Source organism: Dama dama, chromosome 14 (assembly GCF_033118175.1).
Source record: "Dama dama isolate Ldn47 chromosome 14, ASM3311817v1, whole genome shotgun sequence".
Classification (NCBI taxonomy): Eukaryota; Metazoa; Chordata; class Mammalia; order Artiodactyla; family Cervidae; genus Dama; species Dama dama.
This window is the reverse complement of record NC_083694.1, coordinates 35,381,673-35,406,795: the sequence shown is the minus strand read 5'-3', so window position 1 is coordinate 35,406,795 and position 25,123 is coordinate 35,381,673. Positions and strand designations below refer to the sequence as shown.

At 38.5% G+C, this 25,123-nt stretch overlaps 1 protein-coding gene across 1 annotated transcript; it reads right to left on the bottom strand.

Annotated features, from left to right (window-relative positions):
• Positions 1–816: 816 nt before the first annotated feature.
• GORAB (golgin, RAB6 interacting) lies at positions 817–24,897 on the bottom strand. Its single transcript, XM_061160301.1, has 5 exons — positions 24,734–24,897; positions 16,727–17,075; positions 14,087–14,188; positions 11,920–12,060; positions 817–2,114 (listed from the first exon to the last, which is right to left on the bottom strand). The coding sequence occupies exons 1-5, from the start codon at positions 24,867–24,869 to the stop codon at positions 1,652–1,654; spliced, it is 1,191 nt and encodes a 396-aa protein (XP_061016284.1). The 5' UTR covers positions 24,870–24,897; the 3' UTR covers positions 817–1,651.
• Positions 24,898–25,123: the final 226 nt, after the last annotated feature.

Below are 25,123 nucleotides of genomic sequence, written 5' to 3'. Positions count from 1 at the left end.
TTTATTTCACGGTTCTCCTTCCTCCTTGTACTTTTAAGTATGGTACAGACTGAGAACTAGACTGTGTGTGCTCAGTCGCTCAGGCATGTCCGACTCTTTGCAATCCCATGGACTGTAGCCCGCCAGGCTCCTCTGTCCAAGGAATTCTCCAGGCAAGAATACTGGAGCAGGTTGTCATCTCCCCCTCCAGGGGATCTTCCCAACCCAGGGACTGAACCCACATCTCTTGCATCCTCTGCATGGGCAGGCGGATTCTTTACCACTGAGCCACCTGGGAAGCCCCTACCACACGAACAAACAGGATGCATTCATTACTGCCACAGAGTGCTTAAGAATTCACACTCAACTGTTTAAACTTGTCACATTATAAATGCATTAGAATCATTTATTCATTAGAAAAATAAGTGTTTTGAACAATGAAGCTTTCAGTTTTTATGTATGTAATTCATGAATAAAAAACCAACTATCTAAGTGTTTCTGTTCAGAGAAGTCAGTAATGGAAAGCTATAAATTCAACTCAAATTACATAATATAAAAAGCTCACCTGCATTACTAGAAGGTAATATCTTTAAACAAATTCATTTTAAAATAGGATGTCCCCAACTTTTTCAGAACTTATAATGGATACAATATTACATTTGTCATTATCTTCTTTTATAATAGTTCTTTAGCCTTAAAATGTAATATTTGTACTTTCAGAATTTCTGATAAATAGATCATAATTTCATGTGATAGTTACACATTCACATATAGTACAATGTAGTGGTCAAGTATTAGTGATGGTAATTAACAAATTATTGAAGTAATAAAAAACCATCATTTTAACAATTTTAATGTTCCACGAGAGGATAATTTATATCCAACATATAAAACACATACAGGTAACTTTAAGAAAAAAAATATATATCACCTTTAAATAATCAAAAGTAGCAGTAAGATTTTCTGTATTATTTTCAGCCTGTAGAAGGGTTTTCACTGCCTAAATTTAAGCAACGTGCTGATTAGAAAAGAGACAATATATTAATAGTAGTTATATATACCATGGTATATTTATACATATCTATGCTTGTATGTGTGTGCATGTATATCAACAGCCAACTTAAGGTGTCTGGTTCTTTTTGTAAACTATAACTTCCAAGTTGTATTTTACACGAGTAAGATCCAAACAGATAATTCAATCTAGTACTTTTGTTAGTTTTGTCTCTCATTCTCTTTTCCACATGTTAGTTTTTGTGTCTCTTTATTGATTACATGAAATAGAACTCTCATTTCCAACATTTCTCCCAGGAGAAGTTAAATAAGTTCCATTAGGTACTGATTATCATTTTTCACTTTACATTTCTGTATTCACCTGGTCTGAAAAAACAATTAACCATGTAGTTTTTCTTCCATCCTTTTAAATTACTTGTTTTCACTCAGTAATAAGGATACAATGGAAGACCTGGATTAAAATCAAAGTGAACTATGCCCCCATATAAAAAACTATCATAATCTGAGATTTTTCTAGAACCTTCAAACATGTTACACTAAAACTAATGGATTTTAAAATTAATATTGTCTTGAAGGGGCATTTATCAGAGGTCATGGCATAATCTACAACAGAAAGTTTACTGAATACCCTATTTAATTGTAAAGAACAAACACGGACACTTCATGTGATGAGAGAAGCTGAACTGTCTTTTACTGCAGTTTCAACCTCTTGGTTTGGCCGTTCTGGATCAAGAAGGGCAATGCTATTGGAGTTTTGCCCCTGTTCGTCTACCTTTGTGGAAGCAGTCTGGTCTTGAGGCTTTTTGTCCTCTTTAGCCAACTCTAATAAGGTCACACTCTCCCCAGACGGCTGAAATGACCTCTCTAAATGAACCACTTGTTTCCTTGCTTCGGCTTCTTGTTCACACAGCAGTCTCTCCACCTCCACCTCGAGCTCCAGAGTCTCCTCGTCGGCGTGCACATCCAGCTGCTGCATCAGCTCCTCCAACTTCCTGGCCTTGCGGAGCTCGTTCTGCTGGATGATGGTGCAAAGGTGCTCAGTGAGCTGCTCTTTAAGCTCCGTCTTGCGCTGCAGCTCCAGCTTTGCCGTCACGTACTCTGCTTCAGCCCTGTCAAACCGCTTCCTGCAGGAGCAGACACGAACACTGGTCTATTAGCTAGCTACTGAAGGAGATAGTCAGAGGGCTAGAGACAGTAACTCCAACACCAGAAAAAATGATATATGAAGAAAATATGCCTATTAATACTTTACAGACACCTGTCTACATGTTAGACCAAGTAGGGTACTGCTGCTGAAACTTCCACAACATGCACATCTGGACTCTCCTAACCTAACCACATTTTCCTGTACCCATTTCCTCTTTCCAAGGCTGTGCCTGAATGAAACCAGGTTGAAAGGTTAATTCAGTGGTGTGCTAGCTCCAGTGGGGGAAAGCCCTAATATGTAGTGTTTGTCAATTTCTGTAGTGAAAATATGATTACCATGGTCAATTTCAAGCTACTGATGTGATATCCCTGAATGCAGAATTGGGAAGAGATACACAAACTCTCTCATGAACCAGGCAAAACCAGCTCTAGCATATAGTCAGTTAAATTTATGAGAGGTAAAGCAGTAAGAGATGGAGAAAGCAGAAAAATCTGTATCTCTTGACTAAATGGATTAGAAAAGGGAGAAACCTTTTGGTGGAGAAAGACATGGACAGTAGCACCTATTGCTTATGAGAACCAAAAATGTCTCCAGATATTACCAAATGTCTCCTAAGGGGCAAAACTGCCCCCAGTTGAGAAGCGCCAGATTGTTTTCACCCTGTCCACTCTGCAACAGACTACTGTGGGACTTTTACTAAGAAAAGTCAATTATTTTTTACATATATAGAAACTCCATAGGTAGATAATGCCAGTCTTATTTGATGTAGGGTAATTCTACTGAGGATGTCAATTTACAATCTCCCTTTTTTTTTTATTTACCTTTCCATATAATGTGTCAGTTTTCTTTTTGTCTACAAGAGGTTGATCCCTACCTACCAACTAATTATTCTATTTAGTTACTACTAAGATCATGGCATCTGGTCCCATCACTTCATGGGAAATAGATGGGGAGACAGTGGAAACAGTGTCAGACATTAATTTTCTGGGCTCCAAAATCACTGCAGATGGTGATTGCAGCCATGAAATTAAAAGCCGCTTACTCCTTGGAAGGAAAGTTATGACCAACCTAGACAGCATATTAAAAAGCAGAGCATTACTTTGCCAAGAAAGGTTCGTCTGGTCAAGGCTACGGTTTTTCCAGTGGTCATGTATGGATGTGAGAGTTGGACGGTGAAGAAAGCTGAGTGCAGAAAAATTGATGCTTTTGAACTGTGGTGTTGGAGAAGACTCTTGAGAGTCCCTTGGACTGCAAGGAGATCCAACCAGTCCATCCTGAAGGAGATCAGTCCTGGGTGTTCATTGGAAGGACTGATGCTCAAGCTGAAACTCCAGTACTTTGGCCACCTCATGCAAAGAGTTGACTCATTGGAAAAGACCCTGATGCTGGGAAGGATTGGGGGAAGGAGGAGAAGGGGACGACAGAGGATGAGATGGTTGGATGGCATCACCAACTTGATGGACATGTGTTTGAGTAAACTCTGGGAGTTTGTGATGGACAGGGAGGCCTGGCGTGCTGCGGTTCATGGGGTCGCAAAGAGTCGGACACGACTGAGCGAGTGAACTGAACTGAACTGAAGAGTTGTGAGGGCTATGCTGCCTTACCTGTTATGATTGCCTCACTTTGCATGTGTGCATGCTCAGTCGCTTCAGTCCTGTCCAACTCTTTGCGACCCTGTGGACTGTAGCCTGCCAGGCTCCTTAGTCCACGAGATTCTCCAGGCAAGAGTACTGGAGTGGGCTGCCATGCCCTCTTCCAGGGGATCTTCCCGACTCAGGGATCAAACCCGGGTCTCCTGCATTACAGGCGGATTCTTTACTGCTGAGCCACCAGGGAAGCCCTGCCTTACCTTATTCAATGTAATAGTAATTTCCAGCACTAGAGTTACGGCAAGAAAGAAATAGGTATTATCTCCTTATGCAAGAGTCTCTGTCTCAGAAGGAAATACAGTGAAAAATAAATAAATAAAAGGCTTTGCTTTTAGAGAACCCAGGGTTCAAAACCTATCTTTGCCATTTATAATGTGTGTACGTGTTTTGGCAAAACCTTTTCTGGATGTGAGTCATACTAGCTCAGGGACAGAAAGGGTTTTATTGCAGGATATAAGAGGCAGTCTCAGAGGCATGTCATCAGAATAAAGGGCTCTTCTCTTCAATGGTCAGAAACCAGAGTTTCTTTCTTTTAGGCTTTCCTATCATATTCACAGCCCAGTATGGCCACCAGCTGTGTGATATCAAATTTTCTTCAATCAAACCCTCCATGTTCCAAAATTCCTTCTGGCTGGGCTGGCTTGGCTTGACTTATATCAGTTTAAACAGAACCCTTAATGCCAGGTCATGCCAGGCCCCTCAGTTCAGTTTATGGATTAAATGTTCTGGGGTTCCCATTTTTGTTATCCAGTGTGCCCCAGGCTCAACATCATGAAAACAACACACAGCCAGGTTCCAGTGGAAGAGGCTGAAAAAAAAGGCATGCAGTGGCTCAATATTCCAGTATGGCAAGCAGGGGTGGCTTCGTGAACTAGGTCTTGGTTTGTCTATAAAATGGCGATGATAGTAATACCTCATAGGAGTGTTAACTAAGCGCTAAATAGAAAAAGGAGGGCAAGTGTCTAGCCCAGTGCCTGGTAGGCATTCAAGAAACAGAAGTTCCTCTTCAGAGCACCAGAATTAAAAAGTACTGTTAGTATATCACTAAACATGTATCTGGGCTTCCCTGGTGGCTCAGATGGTAAAGAATTTGCCTACAATGCAGGAAACCTGAGTTTGATTCGTGAGTGGGGAAGATTCCCTAGAGAAGGGCATAGCAACCCACTCCAGTATTCTTGCTTGGAGAATCCCATGGACAAAGGAGCCCGGCAGGCTATAGTCCATGGGATCATGACTGAGCAGCTAAGCACACAAACAAATACTTAAAATTAAACTTAAGCACAATTTAAGAACTTAGGGTTTATATTTGAAAACTCTTATTTACATAATGTTCATTTCTCACATTTAATTATTTTACTGTCATCTAGTAAATATAAGAATGAGAACAAGCTGTTTTTCAACTACCTCTATGTTAAAAGAATTGTTACAAAGGAGGGTATGCTGGGTATCTGGATCCCTTATTCTCATATAATATCCTACCTATGAATGTTCTTTCATCAAGCTTGAGAGCTCTGACAACAGCCTCTAGAGGTATATGTATCTTGTCCCTCCCTTTGACTCAAGCCCCCCTTCTCTGCAAGTCTGTGGTCAGCCTCAGCCAAAGTCAGTTAGTACAGATTTACTGACTAGGCTCATGAATGCTGAATTGAAATAAAATTTGCAAATCGGTCCCTAGGTTTCCATTGATCTTTCACTCTGAATAAATCATTGAAGATTCTGCATTTTGTTTATTTATTTAAAGTCCTCTGGCCAGAAACATGCTATATATACACACAGACATTTTTTTTTTACACAGTGATTTATGTTAAAAAAATATTGATTAGTTTCACAAACTGCACTACAAGTTTGGGGGTCAGGTGGATAATACCAAATCAGACTATGAAGACATACTTTGGAACAGAATAATAAGAGCATTATACATAATACACTAAGACAAATTGAACTGGAAATGTAATTATAGAACCATTTTGTTATTTTAAAGGAATCTTGAATGATTTAATGAATGTTATTTAAAGGATTCTAGAAACTATCTCTTGGTTTCAGTATCCCTGAAAATTTTTTAAAACACCATTAACCCTTGGCATGCATTAGGTCCCACTGGAACTAAAAGTTTTCTTAGAACTTTTAGTTCTTTAGTTTCTTTTCTGAACAGTTCTAACTATTTGTAAGTATCAACATATCATAGTTTTTATTATTTCTTAGAAGTTTTCCAGAGAACAAAGAGAAAATTTATTTATAATATTTTGAAAAATACACTAATTATATTTTACAGTTACTTTATCAGTCCACTGGGCCCTTTTAGAAATCTAAGATACATTATGGGATTGTTGAAATACAGTTTTTCTTGTATCTTGAAACATTTGTCATTTCCTCACCCTAGGAATTACTTCCTCATTACTCATCTATTATTCCCATGTATGCTGAAAAATTAAAATAATAAGAAAACAGAGAATGATGGAATGACCTAAAAGGATGATACAATAATGAACTGCTTAGTTTCCTTACTGTTTTGCCAAAGTATTACATCACCTTTTAATAAAGCATAAAATTAGACTGGAAACATCATACTTATAATCTGCTTTTAGCTTTCACTAAACACAAGTGAGGATTACTTTTCATTTTCTACCCAGAAGAGCAAAGAAAATTTACAGAAGAAGACATTTGCAGTTACTGAATGTGAAAGTGTTAGTCACTTGGTTGTATCCCACTGTTTGCAACCCCATGGGCTGTAAGCCCTCAGGCTCCTCTGTCCATTGACTTCTCCAGGCAAGAATACCGGAGTGGGTAGCCATTCCCTTCTCCAGGGGATCTTCCTGATCCAGGGTTTGAACCCAGGTCTCCTGGACTGCAGGCAGATTCTTTACCATTTGAGCCACCAGGGAAGCCCATTTTGCAGTTATGAGACAAATCATAATGCAGAGTTCCAAAGAATGGCAGGAGAGATAAGAAAGCCTTCCTCAGTGATCAACGCAAAGAAACAGAGGAAAACAACAGAATGGGAAAGACTAGAGATCTCTTCAAGAAAATTAGAGATACCAAGGGAACATTTCATGCAAAGATGGGCTCAATAAAGGACAGAAATGATATGGACTTAACAGAAGCAGAAGATATTAAGAGGAGGTAGCAAGAATACACAGAAGAACTGTATAAAAAAGATCTTCACGACCCAGATAATCATGAAGGTGTGATCACTCACACTCACCTAGATCCAGACATCCTGGAATGTGAAGTCAGGTGGGCCATAGGAAGCATCACTACGAACAAAGCTAGTGGAGGTGATGGAATTCCAGTTGAGCTATTTCAAATCCTAAAAGATGATGCTGTGAAAGTGCTGCATTTAATCTGTCAGCAAATTTGGAAAACTCAGCAGTGGCCACAGGACTGGAAAAGGTCAGCTTTCATTCCAATCCCAAAGAAAGGCAATGCCAAAGAATGCTCAAGCTACCATACAATTGCACTCATCTCACACGCGAGTAAAATAATGCTCAAAATTCTCCAAGCCAGGCTTCAGCAATATGTGAACCGTGAACTTCCAGATGTTCAAGCTGGTTTTAGAAAAGGCAGAGGAACCAGAGATCAAATTGAAAACATCCGCTGGATCATCGAAAAAGCAAGAGAGTTCCAGAAAAACATCTACTTCTGCTTTATTGACTATGCCAAAGCCTTTGACTGTGTGGATCACAATAAACTGTGGAAAATTCTGAAAGAGATGGGAATACCAGACCACCTGACCTGCCTCTTGAGAAACCTGTATACAGGTCAGGAAACAACAGTTAGAACTGGACATGGAACAACAGACTGGTTCCAAATAGGAAAAGGAGTATGTCAAGGCTGTATATTGTCACCCTGCTTATTTAACTTATATGCAGAGTACATCATGAGAAACGCAGAGCTGGAGGAAGTACAAGCTGGAATCAAGATTGCCGGGAGAAATATCAATAACCTCAGATATACAGACGATATCACCCTTATGGCAGAAAGTGAAGAACTGAAGAGCCTCTTGATGAAAGTGAAATAGGAGAGTGAAAAAGTTGGCTTAAAGCTCAACATTCAGAAAACTAAGATCATGGCATCCGGTCCCATCACTTCATGGCAAATAGATGGGAAAATAGTGGAAACAGTGGCTGACTTTGTTTTTCTGGGCTCCGAAATCACTGTGGATGGTGATTGCGGCCATGAAATTAAAAGCCGCTTACTCCTTGGAAGGAAAGTTATGACCAACCTAGACAGTATATTCAAAAAGCAGAGAAATTACTTTGCCAACAAAGGTCCGTCTAGTCACGGCTATGGTATTTCCAGTGGTCATGTATGGATGTGAGAGTTGGACTATAAAGAAAACTGAGCACTGAAGAATTGATGCTTTTGAACTGTGGTGTTGGAGAAGACTCTTGAGAGTCCCTTGGACTGCAAGGAGATCCAACCAGTCCATCCTAAAGGAGATCGGTCCTGGGTGTTCATTGGAAGGACTGACGTTGAAGCTGAAATTCCAATACTTTGGCCACCTGATGTGGAGAGCTGACTCATTTGAAAAGAGTGTGATGCTGGGAAAGATTGAGGGCAGGATGAGAAGGGGGGGACAGAAGATGGATAGTTGGATAGCATCACTGACTTAATGGGCGTAAGTGTGAGTAGACTCTGGGAGTTGGTGATGGACAGGGAGGCCTGGCGTGCTGCGGTTCATGGGGTCGCAAAGAGTTGGACACGACTGAGCAACTGAACTGAACTGAGACAAATCAAAAGATGCATGTTGTGGCAGGCTAAAAAATGACCCCCCAAAGATATTCGCTTCCTATTCCCAAGAATCTGTGAACACTACCTCAAATGGCAAAAGATGTGACAAAGTTTAAGATTTTAAGAGGAATTTATTTTGGATTATCCAGCTGGGTATTAAATGTAACCACATGTTTCCTCTTGAGAAAGAGGCAGAGTAAGTTTTGAGAGAAAACGGGAGGAAGCAATGTGACCTTGGAGGCCCAGACCTGAGTAGTACAGCCACAAGCCAAGGTATGCCTTCAGCCACCAGACACCAAAAGGGACAAGGAATATATTTTTCCCTAGAGTCTCTGACAGAATGGCAACCCTGATAACATCTGATTTCAGACTTCTGGTTTCCAGAAGCACAAGAGAATAAACTTCTATTGTTTTAAGCCACTGACTTTTTCATAATTTGTTATGGCAGTCCTACTAAATCAATATGGCTTCCCTGGTAGCTCAGCGCTAAAGAATTCACCCGCAATGTGGGATACCTGGGTTTGATCCCTGGGTCAGGAAGATCCCCTGGAGAGGGGAATGGTAACCCGCTCCAATATTCTTGCCTGGAGAATTCCATGGACAGAAGAGCCTGGTTGGCTACAGTCCCTGGGGTTGCCAAAGAGTCAGACACCACTGAGCAACTGAGAACATTTATGTGTGTGTGCGTGTGCATGTGCGTGTGTGTGTACACGCATGTGTGGACATACACATGGCAGTGTCTATTAAACATGGAAGGCAAATAGCACACATTGTTTTTCCTGGTATCTTTCACCATCTCCCGGAATTTGCTCAAATTCAAGTCCATTGAATCAGTGATGCCGTCCAACCATATCATCTTCTGACGTCACCTTCTCCTTCTGCCTTCAATCTTTCCCAGTACACTGAGGGTTAAAGAAAAGTTCTACTGGGAGCCACTCTCAGTTTTACAAGCTGGTCTGCGCAGCACAGGGCAGCACTGTAATTACAGCTGTGAACAGCAGCAGCCGTGACAACTCTCTCCAGCTGGCTCACTCCAAGTGTCGTCTTCTCAGAGGTGTCTACCCTGACACTGCTCTACAGGAACCAGTTTTAAGGTGAATTCTGGCCTATTTGTATGGAAGAATCTTTTGTGGGCAGAACAACAATATTTTTATTTAAACAAAGTCAAGGAAATCTCCCACAGAACCAATGAAACTGACTACCTTCAGCAGAAGTCTAGACCATAATACTATTATCACCAATCTATAATTGCCTAACAACCACAAGTGTAAATTTAGAAAATGTTGTCTTAATCTTCTGCATGACCCTAGTTCTAGGCTAAATACAACCCTGGTTCTAGGCTAAACTGTCTATGGCTCTCTTTGACTTAACTCAAGAGCTGATGTTTTTAAAAATAATGTCACACATACAATAAGGATATTCACAAACATCTATATCAGTGTTAGTACCATAACAAACTGTCATCTTTAGCTTGTTAAGAAATGCAACAATTTATCATGTAAAATCTTTTACTATATAAAGTGTACAAAAATGTCATGAACAAATACTCATATACTGTGGGATATTGTCTCCTTTAACCAGCAATCCCACCTTCTTTGTGGTTCTCTGAAGGCTAAAACAATGGCATTTCTTATATAATGTTCAATGTACAAAGGCATCCTTCTCCAGCCCTCCCCTAGGACAGAATTAAAACATGATCAAATGATTTTTCTGTTGAGACATCCAGAATAATCAGAATTATTCATTTAAAAAGCTAAAAAGGCATAACAACATTCCTCTGGCAAACTTGTTACAGAGGAAAAATGTGCTAAAAATCTAGGCTTAGTCTAATCTTAGTAAAATCTTGGTTACCTTCTTAATGACCTTATTAATAGAAATGGAGCCACCAGTTATCAGCTACTGATGGCATTAATTTATGCAGTTACTTAATAAAAGCAACCCATTAGGTCTAATAGCATATGGTCAAACAACAATTACAAAAATCACAAGGACACCACAAACCTCTTTCTTAAACAATAAACAGTGAATTAAAAACCACAATCAAGCATTTCCGCTTTATTAAATTGTTATATAAACATTCTGATGCTGTGGTTTACCCTGGACTAATGAGGCATTCTGATTGATTTCTACTGTTACAGAGAAAGATGCAAAACTGAGTCATTAACACAGCATTCCCTTGTGAAAAAAGACAAACCAGGATGATTAAAGCAATGTTGAAAAGACTGAAAACCCTGAAATTGGACTTAATTTTTTTGCTCTTTTATCTGTTTGCAAAGTTCATGTAATTCTTTACATGTGTTAGTTTGTTTTGAGAACATGCAATGATGATTTTTTCTCTTAAAAAAAAATGCCAATCATTGAAACCAAGGAAACATGTGATAGCAAACCATTTTACACAGAGCATAATTGAAAAAGAAAAAAACTTCAAGCTTTCAATACAGAGTGGTATTTTCTTTAAAATACTCAAATGCCTCTAAAAAATAAACTAGACCTTTCTTTGATGAAAACTGAAATGAGAACTAGTCTAATCCTTAGACCATCTCAGATAATCAAAATTTCTTAAAGAAAGAACACAGACTTGGTATTAGAATAATATAGAGTTCTGGAGCAAGTCATTCAGACTTTCAGAGTCTCAAATATTAAACAGCTGATGGCTTAGCAGGAAAGACTAAAACATAAATAAATAAAGCAAGAAATCCTCTAACAGGGGTATAACAAAGTTAATGAGTAGGGCAGATTTAAGAGTTAATGAAGACTTCAAGAAGGAGATAATTTGATTAGACAGCATATTAAAAAGTGATACATTACTTTGCCAACAAAGGTCCATACAGTCAAAGCTATGGTTTTCCAGTAGTCATGTATGGATGTGAGAGTTGGACCAAAAAGAAGCTGAGCACTGAAGAACTGATGCTTTTGAACTGTGGTGTTGGAGAAGACTCTTGAGAGTCCCTTGGACTGCAAGCAGGAAAAAACCAGTCAGTCGTAAAGGAAATTAGTCCTGAATATTCACTGGGAGGACTGGTGCTGAAGCTGATGCTCCAATAATTTGGCCACCTGATGCAAAGAGTTGACTCACTGGAAAAGACCCTGATGCTGGGAAAGACTGAAAGCAGGAGGAGAAGGGGATGACAGAGGATGAGATGGTTGGATGGCATCACTTGATGTCCAACTTGATGGACATGAGTTTGAGCAAGCTCCAGGAGTTGGTGATGGACAGGGAGGCCTGGCATGCTGCAGTCCATGGGGTTGCAAAGAGTTGGACACAACTGAGCAACTGAACAGACTGAAAACCGGAATAGGTACAGCACCTAATACTGTTGTTATGAGGCTTAACGATGATATACATAAATGCCTCTGGCCCAGCTAACAATATACATCAACTAAATCATACTCCTAACTCACCGGGCATATGAATAGTCGAGGCTGGCCTGATCAATCCGGTTCCTGAGGATTCCAATGTCAGCTGACACCATGTCATCTAAAGCCTGTAACTCCTTCTGGATCCTCTTCAGTTTCATGGTTTCTGCCTCAGTTCTTTTAGATCTATAAAATGAAGAACATGAGTGGAAAAATAAAAATATTTTAAAATCACATGTCCACATACAACTGAAAAAACCAACCTACTGTATATACAATATGATTACAGTATATAATTTTTAAAAGCTAGAAAAAAACAGAAAAACTGAAATTAATGCTAGTAATATTTTGGTTTATCTCCAAAACTGCATTTGCGCTTTTTCCTCTTATGATTCCAAATTTTATTAAAGTAGTATATATTGTTTTTAGACACAAGACAAAAAGTAATATTAAAAAAACAATAAATTGTTCACTCATAGGTCTATATTCATTCCCTAAGCACTAAAAGGATGTACCTGTATAGAGAACTGGATATATTAAGAGTATCGAACACAGCTTTTCAAATTCCTTAAACTCTTCTTGCAAAGCCCATTTTCATTTGTCTGATACTCAGCGGACACTGAGAACAGATGCCAGCATTAAACATCATCTCTTTGTATGTCTGAGAATGTCTACGTGGTTTTAATTTTTAGGACTCATTTCTTCAAACTTTTATTGTTTTGACTCCTCTTCTCTAGGTAATACTACAGGTCCTCAAAATTTTTTCCAGGGCTCAAAACCAAACACTTTATTTGCCCCCTTGTTTAAGGGCAACTTCAGCCCTTTCATCACTCCCAAGTACATCATCTATCTCAGAAACAATAAACAAATACAAAGCCAACCTTTAATTATGATTTCACTTGTTTTAAAATGTCATACACATTCTCAAAGGAAAATAAAACTCTTAACAAAACCACCATACTGAGACTTGATTTCTACTCCATTATGCATTCACTCTTGTTTTCTGTCTACAAAAGCTAACCAAATGATTTTTTTTATTTCAAATATTAATGATTCAGGCTTCCCACATGGCTCAGTGGTAAAGAACCTGCCTGCCAAACAGGAGAGGCAATAGATGCAGGTTTGATCCCTGGGTTGGGAAGATCCCCTGGAGAAGGAAATGGTAATCCACTCCAGCATTCATGCCTGGGAAATCCCAGGAACATAGGAGCCTGGTGGGCTATAGTCCATGGGGTCACAGAGTGGGACACAACTGAGCACACGTGCTTTAATAATCTATTGTCCATTTATTAGTAATCTAATCAGTTACATTTCCTTACATTTCTGTCTATAGCTGTCTTAAATCAAAATCATATAAAGAAAACCAAGTACTGAGCCTGTAAATCTTTTTGTAAAATCCCCAGTAAACAGCCTCCCTAACCTCTTTCAAATTGAAGACTACTAAAATGCATTTCAATAATCACACTGTTTTCCTTCTTGAAATGTAAGTCAAGTTGAAATTCTCTATTCTTCATGAAAGATCAAGATGTACAGTAAGAGAAAAATAAATCATTAGTTTTAAATACATATATCCCTTTGGCAGATAAAATCCTGAATTACTCTGATACAGAAGCACTGATTAAGGCTTAGGTCAAAATTAAAACCTGCATTTGTTGCTAACTTACTTAAGAAGAAAGAAAGTGAAAGTGTTAGTCGCTCAGTTGTGTCCGACTCTTTGCCACCCCATGGGCTGTAGCCCGCCAGACTCCTCTGTCCATGGGAATTCTCCAGACAAGAATACTGGAGTGGGTTGTCATTCCCTTCTCCAGGGGATCTTCCCAACCCAGGAATCAAACCTGGGTCTCCTACACTGCAGGCAGATTCTTCACCATCTGAGCCACCAGGGAAGCCCAATTTACTTATATCGACAGCTATTTACTGCTCTCTTATGAGTATGTAGCTGGTTAAAACTAAAAAACACTGATGATGATCTTAAGTTTTAACTGCATCTAGATTCATAAATACATTATAATCTATGCTTTAAAAGGCTTCTTTAATAAATTAAGACAGGACTCTCTGTATCACTTGTGAAGCATAATTTGTTTAATAGGTCTTAAAAGTAATGACTGTAGAGAAAATGTCATTTATTAGAAAAGACATAGGAAAATAGATACAGAACACGACAAAACTGATTGCAGGTTACAAATACCCTCTCCTGGTTCAGGTGCCTCACCTTTCTGCAATAGCTTTAGCCAAAAGAGCTTTCTTACGTTTATTTTTCTCTTCCATCAGCCGCTGTTCTTGCTGGAGGACTTCCCAACGAGATTTTTCTTGCCTTGGGAGCAAAAGTATAAAAATGAGCTTTTTATACTTTTCCACACCTTGCCAGTCTCAGTTCCTAAGTATAAAATTCAATCAACCAGATTATTTATATGTATATATATACATTTTTTTCCCCAAAAGTTCTCTTAAAAGGAACCCATCTGTAGTTCATTATTTTGTTCTAATAGGAACAAAGACTATGATTTGAAGTAAAGGCTTAGATAAATTGGCCCTTTGAAATCCACTATACGTATATAATCTAGAAACCCACAAACTTGAAGCCAGAGTACTATGGCATTTTTTAGGAGTACAAAGAAACTTGTTTAAGTTAATCATGTATTATATGCAAAATAGATAGGACTATAAATTGTTCTATAGCTAATGTCAAATCTTTTAAGAGTTTTCTATAACAAACAATAACCAATGTTTATTTCATACATTTTTCTTTCAATTTATTCACTTCTTTCTGGCTCTCATTTTTTTTTTTTTTTTTGGTTGTGTTATGATGGCTTTATTTTGTTTTCCAAAAACAGTAAGGTTTCATCATCAGTCCAGGTTCAAATATATTCTTCTCATGGGCTTTGTGACCTTGGCAAGCCCTGACCCCCTCTGGGCCTGTCTCCTCATCTGGAAAGTAGGAATATTAAGGGGTATTAATATTAATAATTATACCCACTTCATAAGCTTATAAGAATTCAGTGTCAAACTGCATATAAGGCTCTTATAAAGTTCCTGGTAGAAAACTAAGTGCTGAATACATCTAGGCTTTATTTCTTTTCATGGTAGTATAAAAAGGAAAGACCAGTGATTTATTGTACTTTGTAATTCTAGCTCTCATTTTTAAAGAGTGAAACACTACGAAATAAAACTTGAATGCTGGGCTCAAAAAAAACTCCAAAGATCTACAAACATGAATTGTCTTCCTATCTATCCAATTCTGAAATACATTAAAATTTTCTGTAAATTCACAAACTTAATGTCAATGCAAATTAAACAAGGTAATGACAAAGCTGTTTGTCCCTATTACTGTCAACTTCTCATAGCCATTGTATCAAAAATCTCCCTTCTGAGACCTAGTAACCGCTTGCAAAATTATCCTTTTCTCTTTATTCCTACAACCTCCACCTTAGTGCTGCCATTGGTCATTGCTCATTTTTACTGTTTGTAGGCTTCTCCTCCCCAGATACCTCAGTTGCAGCTCAAACCAGTACCCTCTGCCAAATGATCCGCAGCACCAACACCTGGATGTTCTCGGTTAGTTTTATCAGAGTGTCATCTCCCCTTTGGGGTCAAGGAACTCACTAGACAGGCATCTTCAGCTTCCAAGCCCTTCTTCATACTTCTTTAATTCTCTACAATTTTCTGGGCTATCGTGTGCCTCTTTCAGAAAAGTGAGATGTCATCTCTGAACATTCTCTAATGTATAGCTTTCCTTTTCCTCTCTTATAGCCTCAGAATTTCTCCTTTTCAACAACCATTCCTGAGATGACATTTCTTCTATGAAAAATTTCTCAAGTACCTAAAATGATAATAATAATTTTCCTAATGACATTCGACCTCAGTTTTCCAATTTAACACCCCCGCCACTTGTTTCAGGACTACGAGAGTTGACTACATTTAAGACATTAAATGTAGACACATTTAATTTTGGTTCCATAATTCATATGGCTTTATATCTCTTGTCAAAATGATTTCTTGGCTGTAAACCCTGGTGGGCAGGAAACACTTTAAACTTAGTAGAGAATCTGGATCAGCAGAGATTGGAAAAAGAGCTGAGATTAGATAAAACATATGACACTTTGAAAAAGAGTGACTCAGAAAATGGAAAACAGAAACAGGGACTATTCTTTCTTCCCTGTGAGTGATAAATCAGGAGAAACAAAGAAGGGCTATTCATACATAAGTCATATAATAGAAAAAAACTGATTATAAGAATTCACAAGTCACAGAATGGCAATTTCCACAAGAATGTGGCTAAACTAAATTTAGGAGGTGGTTTCTAATACCAATACAACAAATAAAGAAATCTAATGACTAATTATTTAATTTGTCCTCTCAATTCCCTATACTCTTTCCTTTGATCTTCATGTCTCTTCACAAGCACCCTTTTCTGAGTCAATGAAGATGCTATCTGAAAGTTGAAAGAATGGATTCAATCTGGGGAGGAGTATCATACATATAAGAACTGGTTCTGGTGAGTGTAAAGCACACAGGCTTTGGATCCAGAGACTTGCATGTGAACCCTAACTCTATTACTTATTAGCAGGGTATTCACTTTGCGAATACAGTATCTTTTCTAAGATATCACATCCGTAAAGTGAAAACAACGAATATGCATCCTAAGACTGTTGTGAAGACTAAATAACATGAAACATAAAATGTTTAACACTGCTATTTATATTTAGGTATATTTTTCAACAGTTTATTCATCACATTTTTAGGTTAGACTATCAAACAAACAAAATATTAACACTGTATTTCTTCAAAGTTCAATGGAGAAAAAAAAAAGTAAAATGAAAAGAAAGTCTCATGGATATATAGACTTACTAACAATTCCACTTTCTTTTTTTCCAGTTGGCAATCTGGTTTTGGAGGCAGAACCTCAGCATTTTTGTGAACTTCATGGGAATTCTTAAGTCCCAGTTCCTTTTGTTGACTTTCAGTACCCTGTGGTTTTCCATCACCAACAGGAGAGGTGAGTGTAAGGGGAGTAGGAGGAGAAGAACATGGTCTCTGAGTATTAAATCTTTGTTTTGGTGCAGAAAGCAGCTGCTCTGGAGGTAATGAGGTTGACCCATCTTGAAGCCCAAATTTTTGACTTTGCTCTTGAAGTGCTCTTTCTCGCTGAAGTTGCTGTCGACTTTTCTTCCCATGGAGACGCCGCTGTGGTTCAAACGGATCTATATATAAAAAAAAAAGAATGGAGAAAAATTCCTTTGTGTGAGCAGCAATTAATTTTAACCTCTCTAAGAAAATAAAGCATTAACATTAAACTCAAGTAATTCTGCAGGGTTTTTCTTCCCTTGTCTTCCTTAAAATCCCAGGGGGAAAAGCTGCCATCTTCCTGCAGAATTTGACAGTTCTCTGATCACACTGCTAATATTTAACAAAAACTAACGTATTTCTCAATTTATCTTTAAGGAAGTCCATTTCTTTGGTGAGTTAGGCCTTAGAATACAAAGCAAGGGTTCACCCTGATTTGCTGTCAGAAGAATCTAATATGATCGAAGTTGGTAGACAAATGAATTCACTGATATGTCTTAAATTTGACTGATGGTTCTGTCTATTCTTCTGAAATAAAATGGTGGCTTTTTTCAAATGGGCTTCACCTTTCTTAAATTTTAACAGATCTTAGGGTAATTTGATACATAGGTAGACACAATACACAAAGTATTACCAAATGAAGTCTTTTAATTTTAGGGATGCTAGTTAACCCTAAATTGTTTCCTTTCATCTTCCAAACAGCCTGGGACTATGTTCCCCAAAGTTCAGTTAGCCTTTAATCAATGTATGCAAGCTAATTTTAATAGCAGCCTGAGCAAAGCAATAGAGGAAGACAAAATAATCAGGAGAAGTCTTTTTTAAGAAGTATTATGAATTAAATGATAAGAAAGTAATTAAATGTACTTTTTGGACTGTCCATACCAGTATTAACCTTGTAGGTCAGACAACTGGAGACTCTGACTCACATTCACACTATACTTAAGATCAATAAGTGATACATTCCAATAAGTGCCCAGGAAATGAAACTGATAAGTTTTTGTAAATGACCTAAATGGGGTTTGTAAAACCTAATAATGACCTCTGAAACAACATAAGCTTATTATTTAAATTTCCCAAAGGAGAGTTAAAGCTTGGGAGTCAAATTTCCATTGTTGCTTTTCTCCACCTCATTAACCTTAGGCAAGTCAATTGATTATTAATACTCTATACCTCAGTTTCTTCATCTGTCAAACTGGTTGAAAATTTACTTGCTTTACTTAACTCAAGGAGTTGGTGTAAGAATTAAATGAAATATGGAAAGAAAATATTTTCAAAAGACATAGAATCAAAAGTAAAATGTCATTACTATTGACTTTAGCCAGAAACACAAAGTACTGTACTATATCTTGCAACAGAAACTTATTCTAGGCTACTGATCTTTATTCACACCATCAGAAAATGCCACTAAGCCTGCTTACCTTTCAGTTATACTTGTTAATTGAATTATTAATATCCCTCTGAAAGTCAGTAATGCAGCTTCCATTTTATTTTGCATTTTCACAGAACCTACCTATGCGATTAAAAATGCTAATTTTTAAACTCCCAAACAACAAATCAGGTCACTTAAGAATTAAACAAATGACAAAAAAACCTTTTGGAACTAGTAAGTCATTATAGCAAGGTTGCAGAATATAAGATTAATATACAAAAACCAATCACTTTCCTAGCAGCAATGAACAAGTGGAATTTGATATTAAAAAACCACAGTCACATTTATGTTAGCATTCAAAAAAAGAATTACTTAGATATAAATCTAGCAAAATATGTACAAGATGTAAGAGGAAAACTACAAGACTCAAATGAAATCAGGGAACTAAATAAATGGAGAGATATTCCACACTCATGAATAAGAAGACTCAACACTGTCAAGATGTCAATGTCAGTTCATCCTAAACTGATCATATAGATTCAGAGCAATGCCAATTAAAATCCCAGCAAGTTATTTTGTGGATACTAACAAACTGATTCTTAAGTTTCTATAGAGAGGCAAAAGATCCAAAATAACCAATAAAATATTGAAGAACAAAGTTGGACTAGCACTGCTTGACTGTAACACTTACTATAACACTATAGTAATCATGACAGTGGGAATTAGCAGAAGAGTAGAATAGAGATCAATGGAATAGACTAGGGAGCCCAGCAATAGGCCCACTTTAATATAGTCAACTGATCTTTGACAAGGGTGCAAAGGCAATACAGTAGAACAAAAATATTCAACAAATGGCACAAAAATAAATCTAGACACAGACCTTATACCTTTCACTCAAAAGGGATCATGGACCTAATGCAAAACTCAACTATAAAACTCCTAAAAGACAACACAGGAGAAAATCTAGAAGATGTCAGATATAGCAGTGAATTTCAGATATAATACCAAAAGAGATAAGTGATAAACTATACTTGATGAAAATTAAAAACTTCTGCTCTGTGGAAAACAATGTCAAAGAAAGAGAAGACAAGCCACAAACTAGAAGAAAACATTTGCAACTGACACATCTAATAAAAGACTGCTATCTAAAATATATACAGAATTCTTAAAACAATAAGAAAACCTCATTAAAAAATGGGTCAGAAACCTTAACAGATACCTTGTCACCAAAGAAGATATACACATAACTATGCATATGAAAAGAATCTAAACTATATACCACAGGGAAATGCAAATTAAAATGAGATACCACTACACAAATAGCAAATGGCAAATAGACGGGGATCCAATGGAAACAGTGAGAAACTTTATTTTCTTGGGCTCCAAAATCACTGCAGATGGTGACTGCAGCCATGAAATTAAAAGATGCTTGCTCCTTGGAAGAAAAGTTATGACCAATCTAGACAGCATATTAAAAAGCAGAGACATTACTTTGCCAGTAAAATTCTATCTAGTCAAAGCTATGGTTTTTCCAGTAGTCATGTATGGATGTGAGAGTTGGACTATAAAGAAACTTGAGTGCCGAAGAATTGACACTTTTAAACTGTGGTGTTGGAGAAGACTCTTGAGAGTCCCTTGGACTGCAAGGAGATCCAACCAGTCCATCCTAAAGGATATCAGTCCTGAATATTCATTGGAAGGACTGATGTTGAAGCTGAAACTCCAATACTTTGGCCACCTGATGTGAAGAACTGACACATCTGAAAAGACCCTGATGCTGAGAAAGATTGAAGGCGGGAGGAGAAGGGGACGACAGAGGATGAGATGGTTGGATGGCATCACTGACTCAATGGACATGAGTTTGAGTAAACTCTGGGTGTTGGTGATGGACAGGGAAGACTGGCGTGCTGTGGTTCACGGGGTCACAAAGAGTCGGACATGACAGAGAGACTTAATGGAACTGAACTAAACCACTACACAATCATTAGAATGGCCAAAAATCCGTAACACAGAGAACATCAAACGTGGGTGAGGATGTAGAGCAACCTAAACTCTTTCATTGTTGGTGGGAATGCAAAATGGTAGTCACTTTGGAAGACAGTTTGGTGGTTTCTCACAGAACTAAACATTTCTTAACATATGGTTTAGCAGTTGTGCTCTTTGGTATTTTTAATGAGATAAAAACTCATATCCACACAAAAACCTGAACATGGACATTTATAGAAGCTTAATTCATAACTGCCAAAACCTGGAAGCAACCAAGATGTCCTTCAGTAAGTAAATGGATAAACTGTGGTACATACAGACCAATGGATTATTATTCAAAGCTAAAAATAAAAGAAATCAGCTATCAAGCCACACAGAGCATGGGAGAACCTTAACTGCATACTACTAAGAGAGAGAAAACAATCTGAAAAGGTTATATACTGTATGATTCCAACTATATGACATTTTGGAAAAGGTAAAACTATGCAGACAGTAAAAGAATCAGTAACTGCTAAGGTTTAAGGAGAGAAGAGAATGAACAGACAGAGAAAAGAGGATGTTTAGGACAGTGAAAATACTCTGTATACTATAATGATAGATACATGACATCATGCATTTGTCCAAACTTGTGGAATGTATTAATACCAAGAGTGAACCCTAATGTAAACTGTAGACTTCGGTGACTATGATGGGTCAATGAAAGTTATAACAAATGTGTCATTCTGGAAGAAGACGTTGATACTGGGGATGGCTATGTACCTGTTAGGGCAGGGACTATCTGGGAAACCTCTGTATCTACCTGTCAATTTTGCCATCAACCTAAAACTGCTCTTAAAAAATAAAGTCTTTAGGAAGAATTGGGGGAGGAAAAAAGGAACATGCTCTTTTGCATACTTTTTTGGGGGGCCACAAGTATCAAGGAGGCTGTGGTAAACTGGGAGCACAAGTATTGTTTAAAGCGGACAATCCATTAGCCACCTCTAACCGACCCCATGGACAGTCCATGGAATTCACCAAGCCAGAATACTGGAATGAGTAACCTTCCCCTTCTCCAGATCTTTCCAACCCAGGGATCAAACCCAGGTCTCCCACACTGCAGGCAGATTAATTACTAGCTGGGCCACCAGGGAAGCCCTTAAAGATGGCAGCTGTCACTAAAAAACTTAAGTCCAAGTTACCAGACAGTTTGATTTTTCACTAGAAAAATTCAGATTTTTACGTTGAATATAGAGAACTGTATCAATCAAGAAAATCTAGATTATGCTATAGGGGCAAAGAACCCTGGAAACGTCATGGTTTTAAACAACAAAGGTTTATTTCTTATTAACGCCACGTGCCAACTGAAGGCCAGAACGGGCTTCCTGCTGATCGGCCTCTTAGGGCTCCAGGCACTGCCCAGTCAGTGTTTGCTAGCCCCCAGGGCAGGTGAGAAAAGAGCTTAGGAAGGACTTGGTTTAGCAATTAATTGCTCTGACCCAGGAGTGACTTAACACTTATGCTTACAATTCAATGCTGAACCAGCATTAGGCCTGATCCAAAAACAAGGGCAACAGGAATACACTGGGAAGAGAAGTGAACCGGAAACAATTTCCCCAGTATTAATTTAAAAGAAGTTTTAAGATTAGATAATCCAAAAAGGGGGGAGGGGATGAAAAGACAAACATTTGTGGCTTAAATCAAGCCAGTGGGCTGAGTTTGTAATCTTTGTTCTACATCTTTTAATTAAGCCCTGCTTTCCCCCACCCAAGACAATCTGAATCATATGTTGATCATCCCCTTCCTTTGCTTTTTATGTCATACTGTGTCTACAAATACTTCTTTTAAATGTTATATTATTTAGTTATTTTAACTTTATATAAAGGATATCATGCAGGATATAATCTTCTTCAACTTAATATGATATTGCCATTATTCATCCATGTTGTTCATGTCGCTGGAGCCATTTAATTTTAACACTGCATAATACTGTATTGAGAATATTCTCTAAGAGTCTATTGATCTTCTACTGATGGAAGCATTTATTGCCAATGCTCACTTCACAATCTTCGCCCGCTATAGTGAACTATGACAGCACCAAATCATGGTGTGCAGTGGCTATATGCAACAATCACCTGTCAGCCCATGTTAGACATGAAACTAGAGTGAAAAATAAACCTTTACTATTTCAAACAACTGATATTTCAAGGCTATATGTTACTGCAGCTTAACTTGGCTTAACCTGACTTCACTATTATCAGTACTTTTGAAACTGCATTTGCCCCTTCTTGATCGTATTTCCTTGCCTTCCCACCATCCTAAATTTTGTGTTTCATTCCTTTAATTTTCTTTATATATTCCCTATATTCCTAAATGAATATACGTGCTTTGTATGATTTTGAGCTTCTATTAATGGTAGCAGACTGTATATATTCTTCTGCAATTTGCTCTTTTCACATATTAAGTCTATGAAATTCATGCATGCTAATACACACTGCTTGTAGTTCAATTCCCACTAGCTGTATAGTAGCCCAGTGGATGATTTTACCACAATTTATTTATCCACTCCCTTATTTATCCACTCCCTTGTTAATGAAGACTAGGTTGCTTCCAGCTTTTTAATATTACAGACAATATAAACAAAGAGCATTAGGAACATGTTTGACTTTCCCAGATGCCCATATGGGCTTCTCTAGACTACTGCTGTCTTTATTTTTGCTGGCAACCAACTCCATCTTCATAGATTATTTAAATATATTTTTAAGGCTGGAGAACAGCTGGAAGGAGCCTTAAAAATTAAAGATTCAGCTCTTTTAGTTTTACAAATGAGAAATCCAAGACAAAAAGATTTAGAGGCAGAGCTGCAAGATCTACTATTTTCAACCACTGTGGTTGGCTGAGTATACAAAATGCTGAGATGTTTTCTTAAGATAGTCAAAGACTAGTTGGTGTCTATGTTCTAACATCTCAGTGAGATGATAGGTCTTAAAGTTAAGGTCCTTCATCCCCTCTCTATCCCAATTATGGAGATATTTAGAAATGTACTTCCAAATAATGAATCCAGTGTTCAATTTAGCATTAAGTCTTCCTTCCTGGGGCAAACTCACCTCTACTAACACACAATCTCTGTGAAATACTGCCAAGCTCCATCCAACCACCAGCAGAGTTTCTGTTAATTCTGTAGCAAGCTCTGGTACAACATCTACTATCACATTATAATTTGTCTCCTCAGCAGACTATAAGCTCTTTGAAGGCAGGGATGAAACTCTGATTATATCAGCATCCCTAATGCAGAAGCTTCCCCCCCCTTAACTTCAGGTCAGATAAGAAGCAAGGTACTAGTACCAGGAATGTCAGTTAATTACAAACCTTAGTGTAACTTTTACGATTCAGCTTTCAAAGGTCTCTGGAGCAGTCAAAATTTTCCCGATCCATATAATCTACACTGCTATCACATTACAAATTTACTTCCTTTTCCATTCCTCAGGCCTAGATTATCTTCACCTCCACGCTAAAAACAAACAAGCTGACCTGAGCAACATCCAACGTTCTCACACACTCTAATAAAAGGCATAGAAGGGATTATTAATTTCCCCCCAGAATGTGTAAGTTATGGTACCAAGAGTGGTGTAAACTTACAGAAGTAGCGTGCACTAGCAAGACCACTATACACAACTTTATGAAATTTCAATCACAAAGCAGTTTATATTACGAATTTCTCACCAAATATCAGCAAACTTAATTCCCTCATTAAAAAATAACAAAACAGTAAAAGTCCATTGAGTGATTACACTATAAAGATGGAGAAGCAAGCACAAAACTTTAGCTTACACTGAAGTCAGCAGATGTGCATGTCTATAGATTGATAGGTAGCTAGACAGCTATACATTTCACACCTAATCTCTCAAAGACCCTTTTGGTTTGCTGACTCTCAAGAGTTGGAAGGCACTGCAAAAATCATCTGGCAACCAGAAGTGAATGCCAAGACTCCAGATGTATCATGACAAACTGCAACTTTCTGCATTTATTTAGATCCCTGTGCTTCCTTTTCCCAATCACAGCCTGCTTCTATGAATATACCACAATTTAACGCTAATACGATGTGTGCACCTCCTTCCTTTACTCTGACCCCAACCCTTCATCCACGGATTTGTGCAGCAAGCCTCCTACAGGTCACTTCCTCTCCCAAGTCCCATTCCTTTCCCAGGAAAAAGTCAAATCCCTGAAATAGATGCCTTAACTCTCTCAGTCTCGTGGGTCTGCCACACACCCCCCACCGCCACCTCAGCCGTGGCTCCAAGTGCATCCAACTCCTGAGCCCCCTCAATCCTGTCCTCGGACTTACAGCTCCCTCTCCCTAACACAGGTAGCCCTTTTCCCCGCCCCCTTTCGCTCAAAAACTGCAGCCCCGCCCCTTCCCTTCACAGATCGAAGAATTAAAGCTCTGCAGACCCGTCCCTTTACCTTTAGGCTGCTTTAGTCGCCTCAGCTCCTCCTCAGAGAAGCCGGCCCAACCCTGCGCCATCCGCCTTGGCTTGCCAGCACGCTTAGTACCCCAAACCTCGGAGCCCCGACTGCCAACACGACTACCCAGGCACATCCGGGTTCTTCCCCGCCGCGGCTGACCAACCAATCAGCGCATCGAATTCTGGACGCAAGGCCCCCTTCTCCCTTGCAGCAGGACCCGGATCTCTTTCAGGCTGTCTCCGGCAGTGCCTGACAAAGTGTATAAGGAAATCTTGGCTTCGCAGACATTCGTTCCCTTTGACCTGGCTTTTCTCTTTCTCCCTGTCTCCTGTGCTTGTTGGATTATCGCTTCAAGAGGAAGAAGAGGAACCACCGATGCGAGTAGGC